Consider the following 23,788-nt stretch of genomic DNA (forward strand, 5'->3'; position numbering starts at 1 on the left):
GGTAGAAATCTGAGTTTGATTTGTAAGTCTGAAATTTACATTTAAAGACTAAAAGAAACCTTACCTGATTCAGCCATTCATTTCAGAGATACAGAAGGAGATAGCTCGAGATTAATTCTCTATATTTTGAATTTGAAGGGAATGAATAGACTCTCTAAAGTGGGACTGTCTTGCAGACATTGGAAAGCTGGTGCTATGTGTCCTCTTTTTCTTCTGTCATCTCTCTCCGTTCTTGTCTCATCGTGTATTTTTGAAGCCTTCCCTTTCTTCCCTGTGCCAGTCATTTTGGTCTAGCTCTCTACTCTAGGAGCACTATTAGTCTGTACCATGTAAGTTAGCTTTTAAATAGAAACTTTCTTTCTTTTTTCCCCTTATGGTTGGTTTTGCAGCACCCTAGGCTGTGATTTGGTGCTTTGGATTGGAACACACCTGTCTGAATCTGCGCTCTGTTCTGGAAGGTCAGGGGTTAGCCCCAAAATACTGTGCTTTGTAGATTTACCACCTATTAATATACTGAAAAGAGTTTGTTTTGTTTTCAGTGATTTACTACTGCCCCTAGAAAAAACGAGTGCGTTGTATTTGTTCCTTTTTCTTCCTCCTCTAAGTGAATCTCTGTTGAGCAGCTCCTGTGTCCTAGGTGCTGAAGTAGCTCCTAAGAAGCCCCAAACTCCAACAGGCCACAATTTAATTTGCCACTCACCGTATGAGACAGTCCTTTTATTATTATTTTTTAATACGAACCTTAACCTTTTCAAGTTTTTCTATTTTAATGTTTTGCAGTCTTTTCTGTGTTCACCTTGCCAGTGACTTCTTTAGAATCAGTCTTAGACCCTTTGATTCTTTGTCTTCTTTTATTCCTCCTGAATTTCTTAATCTATGTAACATACTTGATCTGTACCCTGAACACTGCCAACAGAGGCATTCAGCACTCAGTAAACTGACTCTAAATCATGGTTCTCCCTTCCTTTTGACTTTAGTCTTTTTGCCCCTGTTTTGTCTTTGTCTAGTCTCATTTTATTTATTTTAAAATAATAAAATTTATAAAAATGTAAGAGTGGGATAAGGGTGCCAGGGTGGCTCAGTCAGTTACGTGTCTGACTCTTGATTTCAGCTCAGGTCCTGATCTCAGCATGGTGAAATTAAGCCCTGTGTCTGGTTAAGGTGGGGGCTGGAGAGCCTGCTTAAGATTCTCTCTCTCCCTCTGGCTCTCCCCTCTTAGAAAGAGTGGGATAATGTAGAATTCTTTTTCCCCTTACAGCCTTCCTTTGACTTCTATTTTAACTTTTTTTTTTTTTTTTTTAAGGAATTAATCTAGAAATTCTGGATATACCTCTAGGAGGCCTCGGTTTTCATTTAGGTGTAGTTAGAATTATGTTTACTTAATGGATTTTTTTGCTTTCACTTCAAAACTTGCATGCCATTTTGTTTTCTACTTATTTCCAAATTTAAGATCTCTGTCCATTTTATGAAGTGGAGTTAACTTTTAATAATGCAGAAGAGCTCAAGTGCAGTATGTGTAATATTTGTAAACTTAGATATTTAAAATTATCCATGATATTCATAAGATTGTTAAGTCAGGTCTTAGTGATTTCTAGGGAATGCTACTCTTTGCTTCTACCTAGAATATTCTGGTGATGTTTTCAGCCAGTTTGGACATCTGAATAATAATCATCATGGTAATCACCTTTCTGTGTTGTGCCTCCCATTTTTTATAGAGTTTTCTTAATTATAGGGGTCTCATCTCTCATGTGGTTGACTCTTAGGCAGCGTGTACTCATGGTATAATTGACATGTTTAAACTGCCTCTTACAGGCCAGGTTAGAACTTTTGATTATCTGTCCATGAGCAGATGTATCAAGCTACACCATTATAGTGCTGCCTACCAACCAGCTGTTTAGTTTGAGCAGTATTATCTTTCTTTAATAGTGTGTGCAATTATTTGAGGGTTTTCTTCCCTTCTGATAGCCTAAAAATAAGTGGCAAACAAAATTGCAAATGCGAACACTGAGTAAGGATGAGAACATAGTTTTCAGTCTTAATATCTTTGTCTCGATTATGTTAGATGAGCCAAAATGGTGAGTAAATCTTGTCACATAATTGGACATATGGTTGTATTAAGCCATGTGATTATGAAGGAAAATAATTGAACAAATGTAAAAAATGATACAGCTGTATTGCAAAGTTATTTATAAAACCAAGGTATGATTAGGAATTTTGTAATTTTTCCTTGTGTGGGAGTTGGGCACTCCTTATATTGTGTAAGTTTGTTCTATCTTCCTACATTCTGACTTGGGGTATAATTTTATAGAAACACATTATGTACTAAAGTTGAAATGTATTTCATGTTTTTTTGTTTTGTTTTGTTTTGTTTTTTACACATCTTGGCATAGTTTTGTTTTACAAACACAGAAACTGCTCAAAACACAAGCCTGTTAATTTTCTTCCCCCAGTCTTTACCTATATATTTAAGATATTTGAAAGGAGGAAATGGTTATTATTTGGAAAAGGGAAGTGACTCATTACTGGGGGGACGCTATTCTATGAGTGTGTTTTATTTGGACATTGGTATGTGTGTGTGTGTGTGCGCGTACACGTGTGTGTATTATTTATTTGGTATTTGAAAAATTTAGGCCATAATGCTTTGTGTAGTACACATGAGATATCCTGGAAGTGCGTAGAAGATCAGTGAGCTGCTGAGTGTGAAACTGCTGTCAGTCAGAGGGTGTTGGTTCAGGGTGTTGGTAGTGTCATAGTCTCCAGTGCGGGGCTTGAAAATGAGAATATGTAATTTACTAGGGTCCCTTGGGTGGCTCAGTCAGTAGAGCACGTGACTCTCGATCTGGGGGTCATGAGGTCAAGCCCCACATTGGGCGTGGAGCCTAAACACTGAAGATTAAACAATGATATTGCCTGTCTTCAAGTAATTTCATGAGGGTGGTAAGACAAATATTTGTAATCAAGTGTGAAACTCCGATAGAGAAATCCAGAATGCTATGGAAATAAACAATTTATTGTTTCTTTGACACTAATGGACATAGATCCTGAAATGGCTAGGCAGCGAAGCTCTAGGGCAGAGCTTGAAGTGTTAGCCGGGCTCTCTAAAGAAATGCTTTAGGAGTTAACTCAGATGAAAAAAGGCAATCTGAAAATGCTACATGCTATAGGATTCTGACTATACAGCATTCTGAGGAAGGCAGAACTATGGAGACAAAAGGATCAGTGGTTGTGGTGGGTGAGGTGGAGGAGAAAGATGGATAGGGAGAGCACAGAGGATTTTTAGGGCTGTGACAAGACTCTGTTAGATACTGTAGTGATTTATGCTGTTACCCATTTGTCAGAATCCATGGTGCAGCACCAAGGGTGAACTCTCAGGTAACTACGGACTTTGGGTGATAAATGATGTGTCAGTGTAGGCTCATCCTTGGTTTAAAAAAAAAAAAAAGTACCGTTCTGGGGGGTGATATTGATAATGGGAGAGGCTGTGCTTGTTGTGAGGGGGTAGTAGGTATATGGGAATCTCTGTACTGTACCTCTGTCAGTTTTGTTGTAAACCTAAAACTACTCTTAAAAAAAAAAAACAAAAAAACAAACAAAAACAACCCACAATCTTTAGGGCACCTGGGTTTCTTAGTCGGTTAAGCATCTGCCTTTGGTCCAGGTCATGATCCCAGGATCCTGGCATTGAACCCTGCAGTGGACTCCCTGCTCAGTGGAGTCTGCTTCTCCCTCTGCCACTTCCCCTGACTTGTGCTCTACTCACGCTCTCTTGCTCTTAAATAAATAAATCAATAAATAATTAAAAAAAAAAAAAAGGCCAACTTGAAAAGTACGTGTGGTCACTGTATGGATAAACACTGCCTCAGAACTATTCCTTTCATGGTCATGTATGATAGGTCGTGAGTCTAGGGAGGTTTATTGCATTGAAAGACACAGCTGGGGGCTCCTGGGTGGCTCAGACTCTTAGTTTCAACTCAGGTAATGATCTCAGTCATGATCTCAGGGTTGTGAGATCCAGCTCTATGTTGGTTTCCATGCTGGGCATGGAGCCTGTTTGGGATGCTCCACCACCACCCCACTCCCTTTTGCTCTCTCTCTTCCTCTAGGGAAAAAAAAAAAAAAAAAAAAAAGACGCCGTTGTCATAGGACTTCATCCTGGGTAAAAAGTGATCACCACTGTGGCCAACTAGGATTCTAACATTTACCTCACATCTAGTTTAGTTATGGCAGAGAAGGCTGTTAGTAATTCCCCAACTTTATTTCTAAGAACTGAATCCTTTTAGATTTTTTTCACAGAAAGGTTCTTCTAGAAGTGGGTTTTGTTTTCAGACAGAGAAATCAGAAGAACATTAGAACTCTCCCTTTAGGACTTAGAGGTTTGGTCTCACTCAGTTTGATTGTTAGAGTGATTTCTAAACCTGTTTTTACCTTTGGCCGCTTTCCACTAAATCCATTTGAAAATGCATTAGTGGGATCTTTCTCTTTGAACAGGGCTTTCCCGGGGTTCTCTTTCAGATTATTCCATTATACTTTTCTTATACTTCCAAATACATTGTAGAAATTATTTTTCCTTGGGGCATACTGAGAACTCTCAATGTTAATTAATTGACCTTCCACTACTAGAATCTGTCCTTATTAAACTTGAAGACCAAAAAGTGTAGGGTCTTGAAGAAATGACAGCAGCACCAAATTTCAGACATTTAAGTTGCTGAGATTTGAAAATACCATGAATTTCAAGGTTGGGTTGTGGAAGTTCAGTTAGTAAATTCCAGATGACCTCTGTCCTCCAGGTTGGCCTCTGCTTTTTTGTTCTTTAACCTTGTGTTTACTTTGTTGTCTACTGACTGTAGAAACAAACATGCTAGGATGGATAGGACTTATGGCTTGCATTTTTAAGATTTTTAAAATTGAGAAATTGCTCACATACCATAGAAGTCACCCTTTTAAAGGCTGTGATTCACTAGCTTTTAATATATTCAGAAATGTGTGGCCATAACCATTATCTAATCCCAGAACATTTTCATCACTCCCAAAGAAACCTCATACTTATTAACAGTCACTCTCAATTCTACCCTTTGCTAGCCTCTCTGGCCCCTGTGAATCTACTACTGTCTTTGGATTTAGAGAGTCCGTGTAAGTGAATCATACACTTACGGCCTTTTGTATCTGGCTCATTCCAGTCAACACAGTCTTTTCAAGGTTCGTCTGTGTTTAGCATGTATCAGTGCTTCGTTCCTTTTTATGGCTGAATAAATATTCCATTGTGTGGCTATGCCACATTTATCCAGTCACCTTTTGGACATTGGGATTGTTTCCACTTTTTGGCTATTATGAATAATGCTGCTGTGAACATTCCTATACAAGTTTGTGTGTGGACATGTGTTTTCATTTCTCTCAGGTATGTACCTAGCAGTAGAATTCCTGTATCATATGGTTATTATGTTATTATATGTTATTTCTGAGGAACTGTCAGATTGTTTTCTTCAGCCACTGCACCATATGACATCCCACCAGCAATGTGTGAGGGTTCTAAATTCTCCGCATCCTCTCCGACTCTTTTTGTTGTCCATTGTTTTCATTATAGCTATCCCAGTGGGTGTGAAGTAGTTTCTCTTTGTAGTTTTGATTTGCATTTTTCTTTTGACTAATAATGTTGGACATCTTTTCCTGTGTTTATTGGTTGTTTGCCTTTCCTCTTTGGGGAAAAAAATGTTCAAATTCTTTGTCCATTTTTATTTTTTAAGAATTTATTTGTGCAAATGCACAAGTGAGCAGGCGGAAAAGCACAGAGAGATGGGCAAGCAGATTTCCATGCTGAGTGCAGAGCCCCACATGGGGCTTGATCCCAGGACCCAGAGATCATGACCTGAGCCGAAATCAAAGAGTCAGACATTTAACTGACTGAGTCACCCAGTTGCCCCTGCTCATTTTTAAATGGGGTTGTCTTGTTAGATTGTAACAGTTCTTTGTACATTCTGGATATTAGACCCTTACCTGACATATGAGTTGCAAATATTTTCTGTCATTCTAGGAGTTATTTATTTATCTCTCTACCTATTTATTTATTTTTGTTACTTGTGCTTTTGGTATCATGCCTAAGAAACCATTGTCCAAAACAAGGTTGAGAATATACCCACGTTCTTCTAAGAATTTGATAGTTTTGGCTCTTACCTTTAGGTGTTCATTCCATTTTGAGTTAATTTTTTTATATGGTATGATTCTTTTGCATGTGGGTATCTGCTTATTCCAGCACCATTTGTTAAATATGGCATTCTTTTTAACTGTTCTTTCCTTGCTTTAGTTATTGTCAATCCACATACTTATATTAATAGTATATGAAACTGTGCAAGACGAGGCGCCTGGATGGCTCAGTCCTTAAGCATCTGCCTTCGGCTCAGGTCATGATTGCAGGATCCTGAGATTGAGCCCCACATCAGGCTCCCTGCTCAGCTGGAAGCTGGCTTTTCCCTCTCGTACTCCTCCCTCTCATACTCCTCCCTCTCTTGTTGTGTCTTTCTGTCAAATAAATAAGTAAAATCTTAAAAAAAAAAAAGAAAGAAAAAACTATGCAAGGCATGTGATAAGACTGGACTATTTAGTTTAGAATAAGAACCTGTCTTTGCTCAGGACTTATATATATCTAATTGATACTGGTCATGGAATGATACATGATATTGTTGAGTGGGATTCAATTAGGTGCTAGAGGAAAGGTGGAGAGAACAGAATTCATTAGGAATTGAGAAGACTAAGTAAATCTGTGAGCAGGGCGGTTCATAGAGGAGATGAAGGTATTGAGGTTAGGTAAGGTTTAGATACAGAAATGACCAGAGTAGAGCTACTGAAGCAGTTAGATTCATTTGGCTCAAAGTATGTATGGAATACCTTTTATAGAGATTTTGAAATTTTTCCTGAATTAGCAAGTCTTCTCTTAGCCTAAATTATGTTATTAGAAGTTGGAAGCACCTGAAACATACTTTGTGCAATTGTATCTAGAGAAGAGGACAGGGTTTTTTTGTTTTTTGTTTTTTGTGTTTTTTTTTGGTTACATCATATTGTATTGGGTATTTTATGGTACTTTTTATCTATCTTCTGTTTGCTTATCTTTTTACATCTCCCAGTGGTTGTCACTGAACTAGACTTATATTCCCTCTTCACAGTCCCTACAACTTCCTGGTTTTTTTTTTTTTTTTCTTCAAACTGTAGAGAAACTGTTCTGTCATGAGCACTCATAACTTCCACATTTTAAATCCAGTGGTCTCTTCTCAGTCTATATCTTAGTTGACATAGCAGAGCACTTAACACAGTTGGTTACTCCCATATTTTATCACTTTTTTATCACTTTTTTGTTTGTGATTTTATCACTTTTTTGTTTGTACTGACTCTTTTGATGTCTTCATTTAGCCTCATGGCTTTATTTTTTTTTTAAATATTTGTTTTAGAAAGAGAGTGCAAGAGAGTGCAGGGAGGGGGGGACAAAGGGGGAGGGAGAGAGAATCTCAAGCAGACTCATCACTGAGCTCAAAGCCCAACATGGGTCTTGATCCCAGGACCCATAAAATCATGACCTGAGCCAAAACAAAGACTTGGATGCTCAACTGACTGAGCCACCCAGCCACGTCATGGCTTGAAGCGTCACCTACATGCCAGTGACTCACAAATTTATATATCCAGCCCTGTGTTTGCTCTTGAACTCCAGGCTTATAAATCTAACACATTCCACATGTGCGCTGAAGTGACTACTTACATATCAAATTTAACAAGCCCCAAACTGAACTCCTTATCTCTTCCTTCCTCTCATACCTGCTCAGCTTTTAATCTTTATCATTCTAATTTAAGACAATTCCATCTTTCTACTTGACTTAAACTAAAAAAAAAAAACAAGTTTGGAATCATCTGGGAGTCCTTCTCTTCCTTCATACTCAGTCAGGAAATCCTATTGGCTTTGCCCTCAGAATATATCCAGAATCCAGGCACTTCTTACCACCTCCGCATCTTACACCCAGTGGCTGAGCCTCTGCCCTCTTATCTGGATTGCTGCCATAGCTTCCTAACTTCTCTTCCTGCTTCTGTTCTTGTATTCCTGTCTTGAGTCAGAAAGACCATACTAAAATGTGTCAGTTTATGTACCTTCTCTGCTCAAAACCTTGCAGTGGTACCCTTTCATGCAGAATAAAAGTTAAAGTCTTTACAGTGCCAGAAAGGCCCTGCAAGATCAGGACCCCCATTATCTCTTACACTTTTTCTTCTCCTGTTTTTCTTTGCCAGACATCTGCTTTAGCCAAACTGGCTTTTGGGCTATTCTTTAAATAATCTTGGTATATTCTTGTAAGGGCTTTTTTCCTCTCAGCCTGAAATGCTTTCCCCCTGAAAGGGAGAAGAAATACTTTTTCTTTTTAATCTTGGGAGTTCTTGACTGAGACCCCTGTAATAAAAGGCAGATTAACAAGAGAAAAACAGTTTATTAACATGTATACTTTATGTATAACATGGGAGGTTCTCAGAGAAAAGTGAGTAGCTCAAAGAAGTGGTTTAGAGTTCAAGCTTAACTACTATCTTTAGCTAAAGATCAAAGAAAGGTGGGGAAGCCAGTTTATCAGGAAATGCACAGTAAACAAAAGTAAAGTTTGTTATGCAAATATAAGTCTGAACCTTCTTCACTGATAAGTTTCTTACGATTTAGAGCCATTCTTCTCTATGTGGGTAGAGAGGGAGACTTATGAATGGAATTTCCCTCATAATTGTAAATTTCCCTTACAAAAGGGTGACTTCTGCTCTGTTTTTAGAACTTTTCCTGTATCTGCTGTTTCTCATAATAATATGTTCAAAATAGTCCTTATGGCAAAGAAGCATATTTTGGAGTGGCAAATTCTGCCACCCTTCATCCCCATAGTAGCCCCATGGCTGGTTCCCTCATTTATTTCAAGTCTGCTCGGATATCACTTTCTCAGTGAGGTCTGTCCTATCCACTGTGTTTAAGATTGTAATTGTTCAGCTCACATACACTCCCCATCTCTTTTACAGTGTTCCCCACCCCCCATAGAATATATTCTCTTTTGTTCTACTGTATATAATTGACTTATTTTGTGTTGTTCACCAGAAGGTATCTTGCTCAATAAGTATTTGTTGGATGAATGGACATTCTAGGGCTGTTTTCATTTTGGGTGGTTCTTGTTCAGATTCTTCAGCCCCATCCCAGACCTCTTGAATTAGATACAGAGGATGGAGGTCCAACTCCTTTGTTTTAACTTAGACCTGCAGGTGATTCTGATGTAAATTTGAGTTTAAGAACCACTGCTGTATCATAGTTAGTAGTTCAGAAGCCAGACCTGTTGCTCACAGGTGGGGATATGTAGATGTATGAGGTAATTAACAAATGTTCACTCTTCTCCCACCTTCTTCTCCTCTCCTTTTCCTGAGGAGGTAGCGCTGGGAAAGATGATATAAACTGTGGTAACTTTCAGTTGATTTATCGTGTGTATCAAGGTCCCCAAGACCACCTTTATGTTCCATTGATCACTAGGAGGATGCACAGGAATCAGCATGTAGTCACACTCATGGCTAAGATTTACTACTGCAAAAAGGACACAAAGCAAAATCGGCCAAGGGGAAAGGCTCATGTGGCAAAGTGCAGAGGAAGCAGGAGAAAATTTCCAAGAGTTTTCTCTCAGCAGATTGTCAGTCACACAAGCAGGGCACATTTAATTCCTCCAGCATCAAATTGTAACAAGTGTGAAGTGTTGTCTACCAGGGAAGCTCATCAGAGTCATAGTGCTCAGCGTGTTCACTGGGGACTGATCATATAGGCACCGTCAGCGTAGCACATACTAAAATTCCAGAGTCTCAAAAGGAAAGCAGGAATTCAGCATGAGCCTCATTGTACAGTTTAGGAATAGTGAGCCACTCTTACCAGTTAGGGTGGTGGGGAACCCTGATAAGAATGGCTCACTGTGCCTATAGATGGGGATATGTTAACTCTTTCTGCTGTGTCCGCTCTTTCAACATGGTATCCACGGAAGTTTGTTGGGTGTTCTTTTCTATTTCTTTATATAGAATATAAAGCATTTAGACTAAATCTCTCTTTTAGGAAATTGAATAACAATGAAAATGTATTGAGAATGACTTGAACAGCTTAAGTGGATGGGATAACTGAGTTTATTCAGTAAGACATATTTTCTGAAAAATGCCTTGGCAGTATCATTCACCGTCTGTGCTATTTTGGTAATTACAAAAGTGGCTTATTTCATAGTAAAGTTTTCTTATTTATTCCAAAAAATAAATTAAGATAACTTTCTTAGCATTCACTTGAAAAATGTTATCTATGAATGTGACCATCTGCTTCAAAGCAGATATTTGTTTTTCTTCACTTTTCTTCCAACTTTCATGTTCTAAATGGCCTGTTTGAAATTTGCCATCTTTGGGTTTGCTTTTGTCAGTAACCAGTCTTTCTCTTTATTTCTTTCCTAATTTTTTTATAGGCCAAGATGCTGAATTATCAGGGACACTTTCACTTGTTTTGACACAATGCTGTAAGAGAATAAAGGACACTGTTCAAAAATTGGCCTCAGACCACAAAGACATCCACAGCAGTGTTTCTCGTGTTGGAAAAGCCATTGATAAGGTATGGTGTTGAAGGAATTGTCTGGGATTTTTTTTAACATCATCCGTCTTCTCCTAGCACTGCTTTGATAATAATTCTTTTATGCTAGTCCTTTCATCCTGGCTTTAACTTTTTCAGATTTGGTTTTATTATATTACTCTTAAAGTTATCTTTTGCTATTTAAAAAAACAAAAATAAAAACATTTATTTATATGACTACAGTTCCTTGTATCAAGGTGAGTAAATTTCCAAAGAAATTTTAACTCCTCTGAGGGAGTGTGTTTACAGAAGTAACTTCCTACTTCCTGAATAGTTCATTGGCAGTGACTGTCTCTCTTGTGGGGTTATTAGGATAACAACCTTGCATCATCCTAACTGTTGTCTTCCTGTGTACATGCTAGTTGCTTTTCTCCATTGTTGCTTTCTGTGTGAGTGAGTGGGTTGGTTGCTAGTTGCAGGGCCAGTGCACTTCTGTTGGGCGATTGTTCTGGTGACATCTCTTGAATCTGTGACTTAGTGGTTTACTTATAAGTGGTTATTTTTAGCACTGGGCCAGTTTTGCCTTTGGAGTTCATAGTGTAGCCTAAGAGACAGGGCCTAAGGTTACTGTGTGATACCTCTGACTACATCAGCCATTGGAGAATTTGTAATTGTTTATGGATTTATTTTTTAATGGATTTTTTTTTTGACACATTGTAAACTTGTGGGAAGGTAGGAAGAACTTTTGGGAGAGCTCTTTGTAAAAGCAAAACCAGCCCTAAGATTTGCTTCTTAGTCAGAATGTAGGAGAACTAGTAGCTATGATGTAAACAGAAACTCATGGAATCCAGGGGGTGACTTTGTCTAACTCATGGGCAAGCTTACCTTTTAGAAATTACCCTGTAGAGCAGTAGTCTTGAAGGGCTAGACTCGAGGCAGTCTAAGGCAGAACTATCTGCTTCTAAGGAGGTTTTGTTAACTTGTCAGGTACAGTGTAGCCAGACTGTGTGTGGCAGGGGCTCTAAGGATTGTTTGGGTAGCTGTGGTTTACAGAAGTGTTAGTGACCTTTCAGAGAGCTTTCACCATTCCCATAATGCTGAGGGTTTCAACTTGGCAAAAGAGGTTTGAGAAGTAGTTCTGGCAGCAGCAACACCATATTTGGATTAGTGATGGCATTTGCTAGCAAAGGCTGGGAAAGCATTGTGTATTCTCTGAAAGAACTTTGATATTGTGCTGCCTGTTTGGTGACCCCAAGAGAGTGCACATAGCTTTGGAAGTGGCTTTGGGGCCTTCTGGGGCCTATGGCATTGGAAACCTCAGGTGGTATATACTAGCTTAAGGGCTCACTGGAATGATGGTGGGGCACTTTAGAGAGGGTCTTAAGTCACTGTGGGTGAGGGACCTTCAGCTGCTCTAGGTGGTATCTACGAAGCTTCAGGTTTTGATGATTGACAGTGACCAAGGCAATCTGGTGATTTTGATGGTTGAAGCCCTTGGAGGTAACAGAAGGCATCTGCTTGACCATCAGACTGCTTGTAGTTAATGACAGAGAGTGGGGACAGCAAGACCAGAAAATGCCATGATAGTGGGAAGAATTGAAGTTTTCATGGCAGCTAATCAGAGAAAGTATCGGAGGAGAGATCCCAGATTCGAGAGAGGTGAGGATGGCAGTAGCCATATCTCAAGTGTGTGGACTGCTGGCTACTAGGATCTAGAGCATGGGCGCCAGCAATTCACCAGATTTGTGTTCTATCACTGATAGGTAACCGTGTGTCCCCCTGTCAGATTATTAGAACCTTCTTTTTACTCTTATCCACCTAACTAATGGTGACTTGCAAAGCATGTCTTCCTGATCTAGCACGTCTTTATAAATATTCATAATTGTTGTCAGATATTTTGGCTAATCTTTGAGACAAAGCATTTAAATATATTTGGTGCTAGAAACAGAAGAATTCCTTTGGGAATGGATACCAAGGGAATGCATAATGAGTAATCTACGTTCTGGCTTTTTTGGTGAGGGTATGTTTGAGGTGAGTGTTCCTAATTATGTATTTTAATTTACTCATTCCTCTTTTGAGGACATTTTTGTCATGTTAAGTAATAAGGGCTTTTTTAAGTAAAAAGTTTTTTGTGTGTGGTTTTATGTTGCTGTGAAAGTAGTTTAGGTTCTAGGTGACCTGGATTCCAGATTCTTCTGATCCATCCTATGAAACTACATTGTTAAGTTGGTACTGGTAAGTGTTTGTTGAATTATGGTTCTGGGACACAGAAGAAAGCCTGGATCTTTTAACTCTGTTCTCTACCATCTTTCAGTGTGTGTTCTCCCTTCCTACCTCCCTCTTTTCTGGGGTAGGAGCATCTGTTTACCCGGAGCTGTAACAGGAAGCTATTACCCCACTAGAACTACCTAGACACTGTGCTTTTCACATACTTGAGGAATTCTGTGTAGGCTGTTGTCATATAAGATTCCACTGACTTGTAGTCTGGACCTGGAAAATTTGTACAAGCTTCCAGGGCCACCTGTTGTGACCAGGCTGGGTGGACTCCTGTGGGCTGATGTGAGCAGACAGGATGAAGCTGAAGCCATTGTGGCCCAGGCCTTTAAGTCCCACAAACGGACTTGAGTAATAAACTGGAATGCTGTCCAGCAGCCTGTGAGCAGCACCCTGTTGTGGATCTATGTTCCCACCCTGCCAAGAGAAGGGCAAAGACGCTGGTGATTCCTTTATGAGAGGCTGGTTTTGAGTGAGGAACAGTAGTGAATTTTTGACACGCTTAATGATTTTTTTGTCCTTTAATGTTTTAATGCTTCTTTTAAAGTTCTTTAGTCATCATTTAATGTAAGCAGAAAAGAGGTTTGTGGTGTTAGCCAAGGCACTTTCTGGCTTTTAGTTTTGTGAACATAAAAAATTATTGAAGATTTCTGCCTTAATGTGTTGACTGTTTTCAGAGGCCCATAGTATGATCACTATTTAAAATAAATAATATCAGATATTGGGTTCTGTGGCAGATTATTTTTAGTAAAAACAATGTGTTGGCCTATTTTAAATTTCCTCTCCCATGTTAAAAACATCTAGAATTCTCTCCTGCTTAGGGCTTTTACTTTAGTGTTTAAGTCTTCTGAGTTTTCTTGAGTTTACTTCTTCCTAAGTAAGAAGTCAATAAAATCATTACTGCTTTAAATGCATATGTGTGTATGTTGAAATAAATAGGGCTAAGATTTTAAACTGTCTAAATTTAGACATTGTTTTGGGATAGTTGAAAGCAAAATACATAGGCCATATTCTTTAGAAGAGTATGGTCTAGTTCGGTCATGTAAGAATGCTACTCGTACACATGAAAGAGCCGGGAAAATTCTGAAGCAACGTAAGATAAATTCGCATGGGATTCACTCTATTTATTTGTGAAGTAAAGGGAAGATCATTGTGCTCTTTAAGTGTTGGGGAGTTAGTCTCTTAAATTTGACTTTGGTGGCACTGGGGTGGCTCAGTTAGTTAAGTGTCCGACTCTTGCTTTTAGTTCACGTTGTGATCTTTGGGGTCGTGCTCAGTGTGGAATCTGCTTCTCTCTTCTCTCTTCCTCTTTCTCCCCCTCTGCCCTTTCCCCTGCCCACACACATGCTCTAAATAAATAAATAAATAAATAAATAAAATCTTCAAAAATATTTGACTTGGAAGAACAGGCAAGATTTCAGACAGCAGATTGAGATGTGGTTTTCTGTAGTACTGAGAAAGAGGCTGAACAACTGAGAGATGCTGGATACCTGTGAAAGACCCTCAGGGACTGGCTCTCTTGGATTAGCTGCCTTATCAAGAATAGGGTTGATGGAAGGCCTAAGGATTTGATTAAAGGAGGTTAGGGAAAAAGGGAGTGAATGATATAAGCAGTTGAGAATTTGCATGACCTCATTAAATAGGATGAAATTAGACTAAGAGGAAGTCAGAGGGAGGAAGATAATAGCTGCCACTTACTGAGTGTTGACCGTGCTCTGACTGTTGAGCTGGGTGCTGTACAGATATTTATATTACATGCTGTAGGTACATTATTACCATTTTAAGACTTAGATATTAAGTAACATACCCCAGGTGAACAGCTTCGAAGTGGTAAATCAGTGGAAAAAGATCTCACTCATGAGTGCTACACTAGGAAGTCAGGCCATTGCAGGGCTGGTAGTGCTTTAAGGGGGGAAATAAGTATTAAAAATAGTTTTTAAAAAAACGTCAGCCTAAACTGATCTTCTGCCAGTAGATGGAGCATCTACATGGGTGAGTTAAAATGCTGACTGTTAAAAAATGGAGTAATGCCATAAAAAGCAAAATATAGAATATTTAAGATAGTTATGGGTGAGCCATCTGGAACTGCCTTTTATGTAGGTATGACGGGGGTATAAGAAGAGAAGAAAATACCAATGGGAGAAAAGGTGTTGGATTTGGCCTTAAATAGTAGCTGAGATACAGAGTGGGTGAGATCAGGTATATACTAGCTCTAAACTTCTGTTATTATGTAATATATAAATCTTTATATAGTAGAGAGATGTTACTGTTAATGAAGGGAAAAGGAAATTGAAATGACTAGAAATAAAAAATACACTCTGATTAAAAAAAAAGAGCTAAGTTGAGTTCTGAAATATAGACAGAGAAATTGATAATATACTTTGAGTATTGAATTTTTAGAATTACTGAAAAGGAATGGTTAACAAAGTTATAAAAAAGACAACAATGATAAAAAGCCAGGAATATATTCCCTAAGAATAAAATAAAGCATGTTCAAACTAACTCTTCTCTGAACTGCTAGCGAGTAATCCAAGAAAATGCAGTAGACTAGGTGTCTAAATTTTTGCGAGGCATTTAGTAAAGGTCTCCTATCTTTGCAGTCAAGATGGAAGGTGTTGTTTTAAAATTATGTGATTTGGACTAAGAACAGCTACATTCTCAATACCTACTGGGTTTGGCCACAGTTACATGGTCTGGGGATGATCTGACCTACCCAGGCTTAGGCACAGTTCTTTGCTCCAGGGTGAGTACCTCAAAGTCCTCTCTTAGGATCTTTCTCTTTAGAGCTCTTATGGGAAGAAGGGCTGGGAATATGTATGCCTAGAAGTGATTAGTAGCCCCTGAAAGAATGTGGTCTGTTGTGGAAAACAAAATTCTTCAGAGAGAAGTAGAGGCAAGAGGTGGGGAGGGAACATCCTTCGAGGTTCAGCTACCCCTGGTTACCTGAGCCTTTCCTCAAATCCAGGGTTTGGGCAAAGGAGATTTCTGTTTGTAGGAACCAAGAGTCCTGACTCATACAAGCAGCTAGATGCTGTCTGGGTCTCTTCACTTTTATCGGGCTCCAGTTTTTGTGAAACAATATTGGTTTTGTCTTTTTCAGTCTAAAGATCATTCTCAAAAGAAAAGATGAGTTAAGTTCTGTTTTCTTTGCCATCTGTTACACAACATGATTAGCTCTAAGCTCTGGGCCTATGCTGTTCTTACTCTGCTCTGAGCAGAATGAAATGACATTCTTTAGTTGATAATGATAATTGTTTGCATTATAGTCTAGTTCACAGAAGAAAGCGTAGACCTTTGCAATCAGGTCTCATCTTAGGATAGGATCAGAGAATCCCACTGGGCCTGGAGGTGGTATGGGCCCACTTTTGCCTGAGGCTAGCAGGTGTAATAGCTTACTTGATCCAACACCCAAGTCAGGTTTGGTTTGAGAGGGAAAAAGGACCTTATACCCATTAAGTTGTGCCACCTAATACAGTGTGTAATTGTATTCAGGTGATTTTTAAATGAATGAATTTGTTTTTAATGCCCCATTAATGTTTTTTGTTTAATGTTTTCTAAAATGAAGACTCTTTTCAATGCGGAATCAGAAGATTTGATGGCAAGGCCTGGTTCTCCAATTCAGCTACTGTTGTACTGAAAGCTTACTGTGGCTAAGTCCCAGTAGATATTTTGATGTACAATATTTAGTTAGTCTTTAGCAACACTTGCTAAGATAGGGATGATTGTCTACAGATACAGATGTGAAAACTTTGATCAAAGAACTGGAAAGCAGATGGAGGAACTGAGTAAATACTTAAGATTTTATGACTTTGAAGAAACTTCCTCAACTGGAGTTCCTTGAGAGAATTAACAACTGGTGAGTGCTCTTGGGCATCCCATGCATGTCTCTCCTATGCATCTAGAGTAGGAAGAGGTATGTGCCATCTTTGGGAAAATTAGTAAAGTAGTTCCTCAAATAATCTGCCATCTGTTCAGATAAGGAGGCAGTTGGGACAGCAGATTGACCAGAGCAGAAGGGTATGTGAAATAATATGTAAAATAATTGTCAGGGGTAAGGATGCAAATGTGACAGGTAGTTAGATTACAGCCTGCCTGTCTTTTTTAACTTTGAAAACCGTCATAAGAGTATGAATATCATACAGAAGACAGAATGGAACGTTTTAGAAGGTAGCATCTCCATCTAGAAATGCATCTACAAATGCTGATTATGACACACTACTGAATTTATTTTCCAGCCATAGTTTGCAAGGCACCACTGGCTGGTATATGCCCAAATATGGATTATTTCATTTGAGACCATGTGCCTCATAATCGGCTCTACTAGGTTTGTTAAATTTTTCCCTGAAGGGCTTATAGTAAATTACTGTCCTACCAAACATGTATTAAACAACAGTTCTCTTTTCTCAGTTCTCACCTACACTTGGTATTATCAGACTTAAAATATTTTGGAATATTTCACAGCCATCTGATTAATTTAGTTAGTTGTGTAAATTTGCATTTCCATCATCATCTTTGGGATTGAGCATCTTTCCAAGTTTTTTACTCTCAGAATTTCTCCCTTTAGTGAATTTCTTGCTCATTTTTTGTCCCCCCGCCCCCCCCAGTTATGTGGTTTGTCTTTATTGCTGTTTGGGAGGAATCTTGATTATTTTATCCTAATATTGGGAGGAATTTTTAAAAAACCACACCTCTTTTGGATGTATGTTAAGTATGTATGTATGTATGTATATAAAGTAGGTATCTTTTCCCAGACTGAGTGGAACCAGAATCCAGGTTTCTTAATTCCCTGTTAAGTATCCTTTGTGGTCTGTCTCTGTCCCTCACTGCAAACCAGATTAACTGGACGCTTAGCAGGTGCAACAATAGCACATTTTTGGGTTCATACACAAATTTCCCTTCAAAAGTAGGTGGGAGAGTTTGTTTTTTTTTGTTTTTTTAAAGAGTTGTTACTTGGGGCACCTGGGTGGCTCAGTGGGTTAAGCCGCTGCCTTCAGCTCGGGTCATGGTCTCAGGGTCCTGGGATCGAGTCCCGCATCGGGCTCTCTGCTCAGCAGGGAGCCTGCTTCCTCCTCTCTCTCTCTCTGTCTGCCTCTCTGCCTACTTGTGATGTCTCTCTGTCAAATAAATAAATAAAATCTTTAAAAAAAAATAAATAAAGAGTTGTTACTTAAGAATTAAAAGAAATACTGAATTTTATCATGTATTGTTACCACTGTCTGGTCAAGAATAATTTCAGGGGTGCCTCAGGGGTGCCTTGGCTTTGTCAGTTAAGTGTCCGACTCTTGATCTCAGCTCAGTCTTGATCTCAGGGTTGTATTTGGGCACCATGGGCACCAGGGTGGGCATGGAGCCTACTAAAAAAAAAATTACAATTTCATTAACTATTCCAGAAGTTTTTTGTTTTGGATGGTGAACAGTCAAAGCCAGTCCTCAAACTGACCAGTTTGTCAGCATGTTCATGATGTATCCAAGGAGATAGGATTTTCTGTTTAGATTCCATAGTTTCATAATGTTTTATTAAAGTTATTTACTCCTTCTCTGTCTCACCTTCCAGATTTTATTTGGGAGATGGGAGAGGAAGAGAATCTCAAGTAGATTCCACACGGAGCACAGACAGATGAGGGGGCTTGATCTCATGACTCTGAGATCACGACCTGAGCCAAAACCAAGAGTCAGACGCTTAACCAGCTGAACGCCCCCGGGCACCCTTCAGCTACCAGATTTTTTAACTTAAAATAATCAAAAATATAAGTGGCATTGAAAGTACATACATAAGATAGCGTATGAATTAATGTATTCTTGAATTTCTTTCTAAGCTATAACATCCTTGTCAGGCAGACACACCCTTGAATGCGTGCTCTTTTGCTCTTGATTCTTGCTTGAATCCTGCTTTCACATTTAAGAACATCTTTTCAAGTTTTTTCTTTAAAAATGTTAAAGGAAAAAAGTACAGTAAGACAGAAGTACTAATAATAGGTATTTCTTTTTATTAGCCACTTCTTGGCTTGTTTGCAATGCTGCTTATTTCCTGCAGCCATGCAAACGAGTTTGGTCACCTAGCAACAGAAGCTGGAACTGATCCTAGCACTGATGCAACAGTAAGAACATACAGTTATAACAAAAGGAGTTCTAGCACTATGCTGCATTTCCTCAACCTCTTTATACAATTTTAACTTTTAATTTTTACTATATGTGAGCAGAAAATAAGCTGTGAAAGTAGTTTATTTTTCTACCCTGGTAATTTAAACTGGAAATCCAGAATGGTAGAAGGGAGCTCAGAAAATTTCATCTAATGCGTTGCTTATTCCTATTTAGTTATATTTTCCAAGACTGTCGAATAAGCTATAGAATTTAACGTAGTAAAGATATCCTGAGCTTAAGGTGTTTGAGTTTTTTCCTTGCCCATGTAGCAGTGACTTAGGATGTACCTTTTGGAAATAAAGGTACATGAGGAACATAGTAAGACTTTAAATTTTTTTAAATATTTAACTCTTACATTTTAACATTTTCAGATAGTCAAAATTAATTTTTTTAATATATAGTAAGGGAAGATTTGAAGGAATTCTTTCCTTGAGCAGTTACTATCTGATGGTAGTTATTAAAATTTGGACTTAATCTATACTGCCAAATAAAATAAGTCTCTTTTAACATGGTCTGTCCTTTGAGATGACAACTTCCAATGTTGCTTCATTTCTTTCCTGCAGAACAGACAACTTATAAATTTGTTGGGAGTTGATGGGATTGGAGAATAATTATTGAATGAGTAAGTGAAAATCTGAAAGCTATGTTTGAATTGAATGAGGTCGATAGAGCAGTGAGGAATCTTACATAGTCTGAATGATTCTTGCTTGTAGGGTACACTTAGACATTTAGAGAAATAAGGAAGATTCTGGAGTTTGTTATAAATTGTGTCATCTTCAGATAACAATTCATTTATTCATTTGAATGGTCATTTGTCTGGGGCAGAAAATATGGTACAGTGTCTATGCCATCGTCACCCTTACGGCCTCTGCTCTAGTCTGGAAGACGAATGTAGTAGCACCATTTCCATTTCCAGTGCTCTAGTGGGCATGGATGGCATAAAGATATAATAATCTATTCAGAAGCATTGGTGTACTGTTATAAAGTCATCTCTCAACAGGCAGAATCTGATAATCTGATTTGAAATTAGCCTAATGCAAGCAGTTTTGGCATTTTCTTCAGGGCTAGAGATAGCCTGTTTAGTATGTGTGTAGAAGCTATTGCTTTAGCATCTAGGAATTTGTGTTACTAATATTCTTTAGTACTAGACCACTAGACCAAGAAGGAGGTCTATAAAAAGCAAGTAAATAAAAATTTAAGACTCAGACAGTAATTTTGCTTGTTCATTTTTGTTTTTTGTCTGAGTAATTCTGAATCTTACTATATGTGTTTTGTTTTAGGCTGTTGGCTTGACATCCAAAATAAGGGTAGATAGCTCTTTAAAGAAAAATGTGCTCAATTTTGGAGAGGAGAACTCTCCTGCATTATGGTAACTGTAAATGGTGAATGCTTAGCAGTTTCTGCCTGTTTTTTTATGTGCTATAAAATAATCTTATGTTTCTTGGTTTGAGTTAAGCAGTGATTACTTAGGATTGTAATATCAGTTAAATCTAAACAGTCTAGTCTCATTAAATTTGCATGCTTAAAAAATACAGGAAATTTATTGGGGGTAATGCCAATGTAAGATTTAGGGAGTGAAAGTAAAATTTGTTAGGGAAGGCTTTTATTTTTTATTTCATTTTACTTTATTTTATTTAAATTGTATTAGTTAACATTTGTTCACTATTGATTTCTGGAGTAGAAATTTATTTATCACTTACATATGACACCTGGTTCTCATCACAAGTGACCTCTTTAATACCCATCACCTATCTAGCCCATCACTCACCTTCCTCCATCAACCCTCACTTTGTTCTCTGCCACTAAGAGTCACTAGTGACTTGTTTCCCTCTCTCCTTTTTTTCTTTTCCCCCTTCCCATATGTTCATCTGTTTTCTTAAAGTCCACGTATGAGTGAGAGCATATGGTATTTATCTTTTTCTGACTGACTGGCTTCACTCTAGCTCCATCCATGTTGTTGCCAATGGCAAGATTTCATTCTTTTTGGTGCCTTAGTAGTAGTCCATTATGTATATATACCACATATCTATCACACGTGGGCCCTCTTCATAGTTTGGCTATTGTTGATAATACTGCTATAAACATCAGGGTGCATGTACCCCTTTGAATCTGTATTTTTGTATCCTTTGGGTAAATACTTACTAGTGCAGTTACTGGATTGTAGGGCAGTTCTATTTTAACTTTTTAAAAAACCTCCAGTGGTTCTCCAGAGTGGCTCCATCAGTTTATATTCCCGCCAACAGTGTAAGAGGGTTCCCCTTTCTCTGCATCCTCGCCAACACCTTTGTTTCTTGTGTTGTTAATTTTAGCCATTCTGACAGGTGTGATGCGGTATCTGATTAGGGAAAGCTTTTAGACCACAAGGTAAACTTGTGCTTTCTTCACTCTTGATGTTCAGAATTTACTTCTGGTATCATTTCCTTCCTGTTTGAAGAATTTAGAGCAGTTCTTTGAGAGCAGGTCTTCTCGCAACAAATTCATCTTTCATCTGAGAATGTTTTTATTTCATCTTCATTTGTACAGAATATTTTTACTTGACATAAAATTCTGGGACCATTCTTTTAGCACTTGAAAAATGTTGAGTAATTTCTTTCTCGTCTCCATGGTTTCTGTGGAGAATTCTATAAGCAATGCATCACTTTTCTCTAGCCACTTGCAAGATTTTTTTTCTTCGTCTTTAGTTTTCAGCAGTTTGCTTCTGAGGTGTCTGGGTGTGGATTTCTTTGAGTTTTTCCTTTTACAAGGTGCTGAGCTTCTTGAATCTGTAGGCTTATGTCTTTTGCTAAGTTCAAGAAATATTCTTTATTTTTTCTCCATTACTCTCTCTTTTCCTTCTGGTACTGGGATGACATGCATGTTAGATGTCTTGTCCTGTGGGTCTGTGAGGCTCTGTTCATTTTTTCCAGTCTATTTTATTAATGTTTCGATTAGATCATTTCTGTTGATACTGACTTTTTCACCTCCATTCTGTACTGAGTCCATTCAACGAGTTTTTTCTTTTGATTACTGTGTCTTCTGTCTTTGTTCAGACTTTCTGTCTTTTGTTTGAAAGTTTGCTCTTCCTTTATAAAGCAGTTTTAAAACTTTAAAGTGTTTAATGGGGGTGCCTGGGTGGCTCAGTCAGTTGGGCATCTGCCTTCGGCTCCGGTCATGATCCCAGAGTCCTGGGATTGAGCTCCATGTCAGGCTGCCTGCTCGACAGGGAGTCTGCTTCTCCCTCTCCCACTCCTCCTGCTCTTGCTCTCTCTCTCTCACAGTTAAATAAATAAAATCTTAAAAAAAGAAAAATGATTTCAAGTATCTTTGTCATCTTGGCATTGATGTCTATTGAACCATCTATTCACATATGAGATTTTCTTGGTTCTTTGCCAGATGATTTTGGATTGTATCTTGGACATTTTTAATACAATTGATGCTGGAACAATACCCTGCACAGTTGAAAATCCACATTAAACTTTTGACTCCCCCAAAACTTAACTACTGATAACTTACTGTTGGGTGGAAACCTTACTGATGACAAACAGTTGATAAACACATATTTTGTATATTTGTTATATACTGTAGTCTTAGAATAAAGTAAGCTAGAGAAAAGAAGATGTTGTTAAGAAAATCATAAGAGAAAATACATATACAGTACTGTAGTGTATTCTTCAGGAAAAAAATTCCTGTGGCAGTGGATCTGTGTTCAAACCCAAATTGTTCAAGAGTCACCTGTATTATGTTAGAAGACTCAGGGTCTTGTTTAAATACTATGGAGAATGTTGATATTTCTCTTTTAGCAGACAATTAACCTGGTTGAGTTCAGGCTACGAGTTCTGATCAGTCTTCTGTGAATTGTGGTTTCAGTGTTCAAGCTATTCAGAAATGTCTTGTTTGTGTGCCAACCAGTGGCCATTCTGGCACCTGGAATCTAGTTCTGTCCCCTAGTTCAGTTTTTAGGGTCTGGTATGTTGCTTAGGGTCAGCCCATGCATGTGCAACTGGAGAGTGAGCCCAGGAGTTCATAAACGACTTAAAGGGTCACCTTTCTGAATTCTTCCCTCTCAGTGATCTCACTGGGACTTTAGGGTTCTCCAGGGCCACTTTTTTGGTCATTTGGCCAGAAAACTGGGGCCTTGTTTACCCTACTCTTCTGTACATTTACTGTGACTATACCTGTATGTGGGGCTAGGTGATGGAAGGACAGAAAGCAAAGATGCAGTAGAGGTTTTTTCCCCTTCTTGGGACCACAACTCCTCTAATTGGAGAGGAAGAACTCCCTGAGTTTTAGGTTGCCTGCTGTAGTAGACTGGTTACTTCTTTGAAGGGACTTTGCAGGTATAATTAAGGTTACTAAGCAGTCGATCTTAAAATAGGGACATTATCTAGGTGAGCCTGGAATAATTTACAGGAGCCCTTAAAAACAGTAGAGGTTGGTAGAGAGAAAGCAGATTCAGAGTGTGAGGGATGTCACCTCTGTTGTTGGCTTTTGAAGATAGATGGGGCCGTGAGCAAGGGAATGTGAGTGGCTTCTAGAAGCTGAGAACAACCCCTACAGCCAGTTAGGAAACAAGGACCCTGGTCTTAAAACTGCATGGAACTGCATTCTGCAACAGCCTGAATGAGCCTGGAGGCAGATTCATGTTGTAGTCTCCAGATAAGAGCCTAGGTCAATGAAACCTTGATTTCAGCTTTTTGGGACCTGGAGCAGAGAAACGGTGTGAGCCCGTTGGTCTTCTGATCTGTCAGGCTGTGAGATAATAAAATTGTGTTGATTTAAGTTGCAATAAAAAACTAATGTACATCAGACTGCGTTGAGCTA

At 38.6% G+C, this 23,788-nt stretch overlaps 1 protein-coding gene across 4 annotated transcripts in view; it reads left to right on the plus strand.

Annotated features, from left to right (window-relative positions):
• The window catches only part of RMND5A (required for meiotic nuclear division 5 homolog A), a 62,843-nt gene that overhangs the window by 10,371 nt on the left and 28,684 nt on the right, over positions 1 to 23,788 (plus strand). For all 4 annotated transcript variants that reach the window (XM_032352699.1, XM_032352700.1, XM_032352701.1 and 1 more), the window contains exon 2: positions 10,473 to 10,615. In XM_032352699.1, coding sequence (XP_032208590.1) covers positions 10,473 to 10,615 — 143 coding nt within the window. The remainder of the gene's footprint in view (positions 1 to 10,472; positions 10,616 to 23,788) is intronic.

The sequence above is a fragment of the Mustela erminea genome, chromosome 7 (assembly GCF_009829155.1).
Source record: "Mustela erminea isolate mMusErm1 chromosome 7, mMusErm1.Pri, whole genome shotgun sequence".
NCBI lineage: Eukaryota > Metazoa > Chordata > Mammalia > Carnivora > Mustelidae > Mustela > Mustela erminea.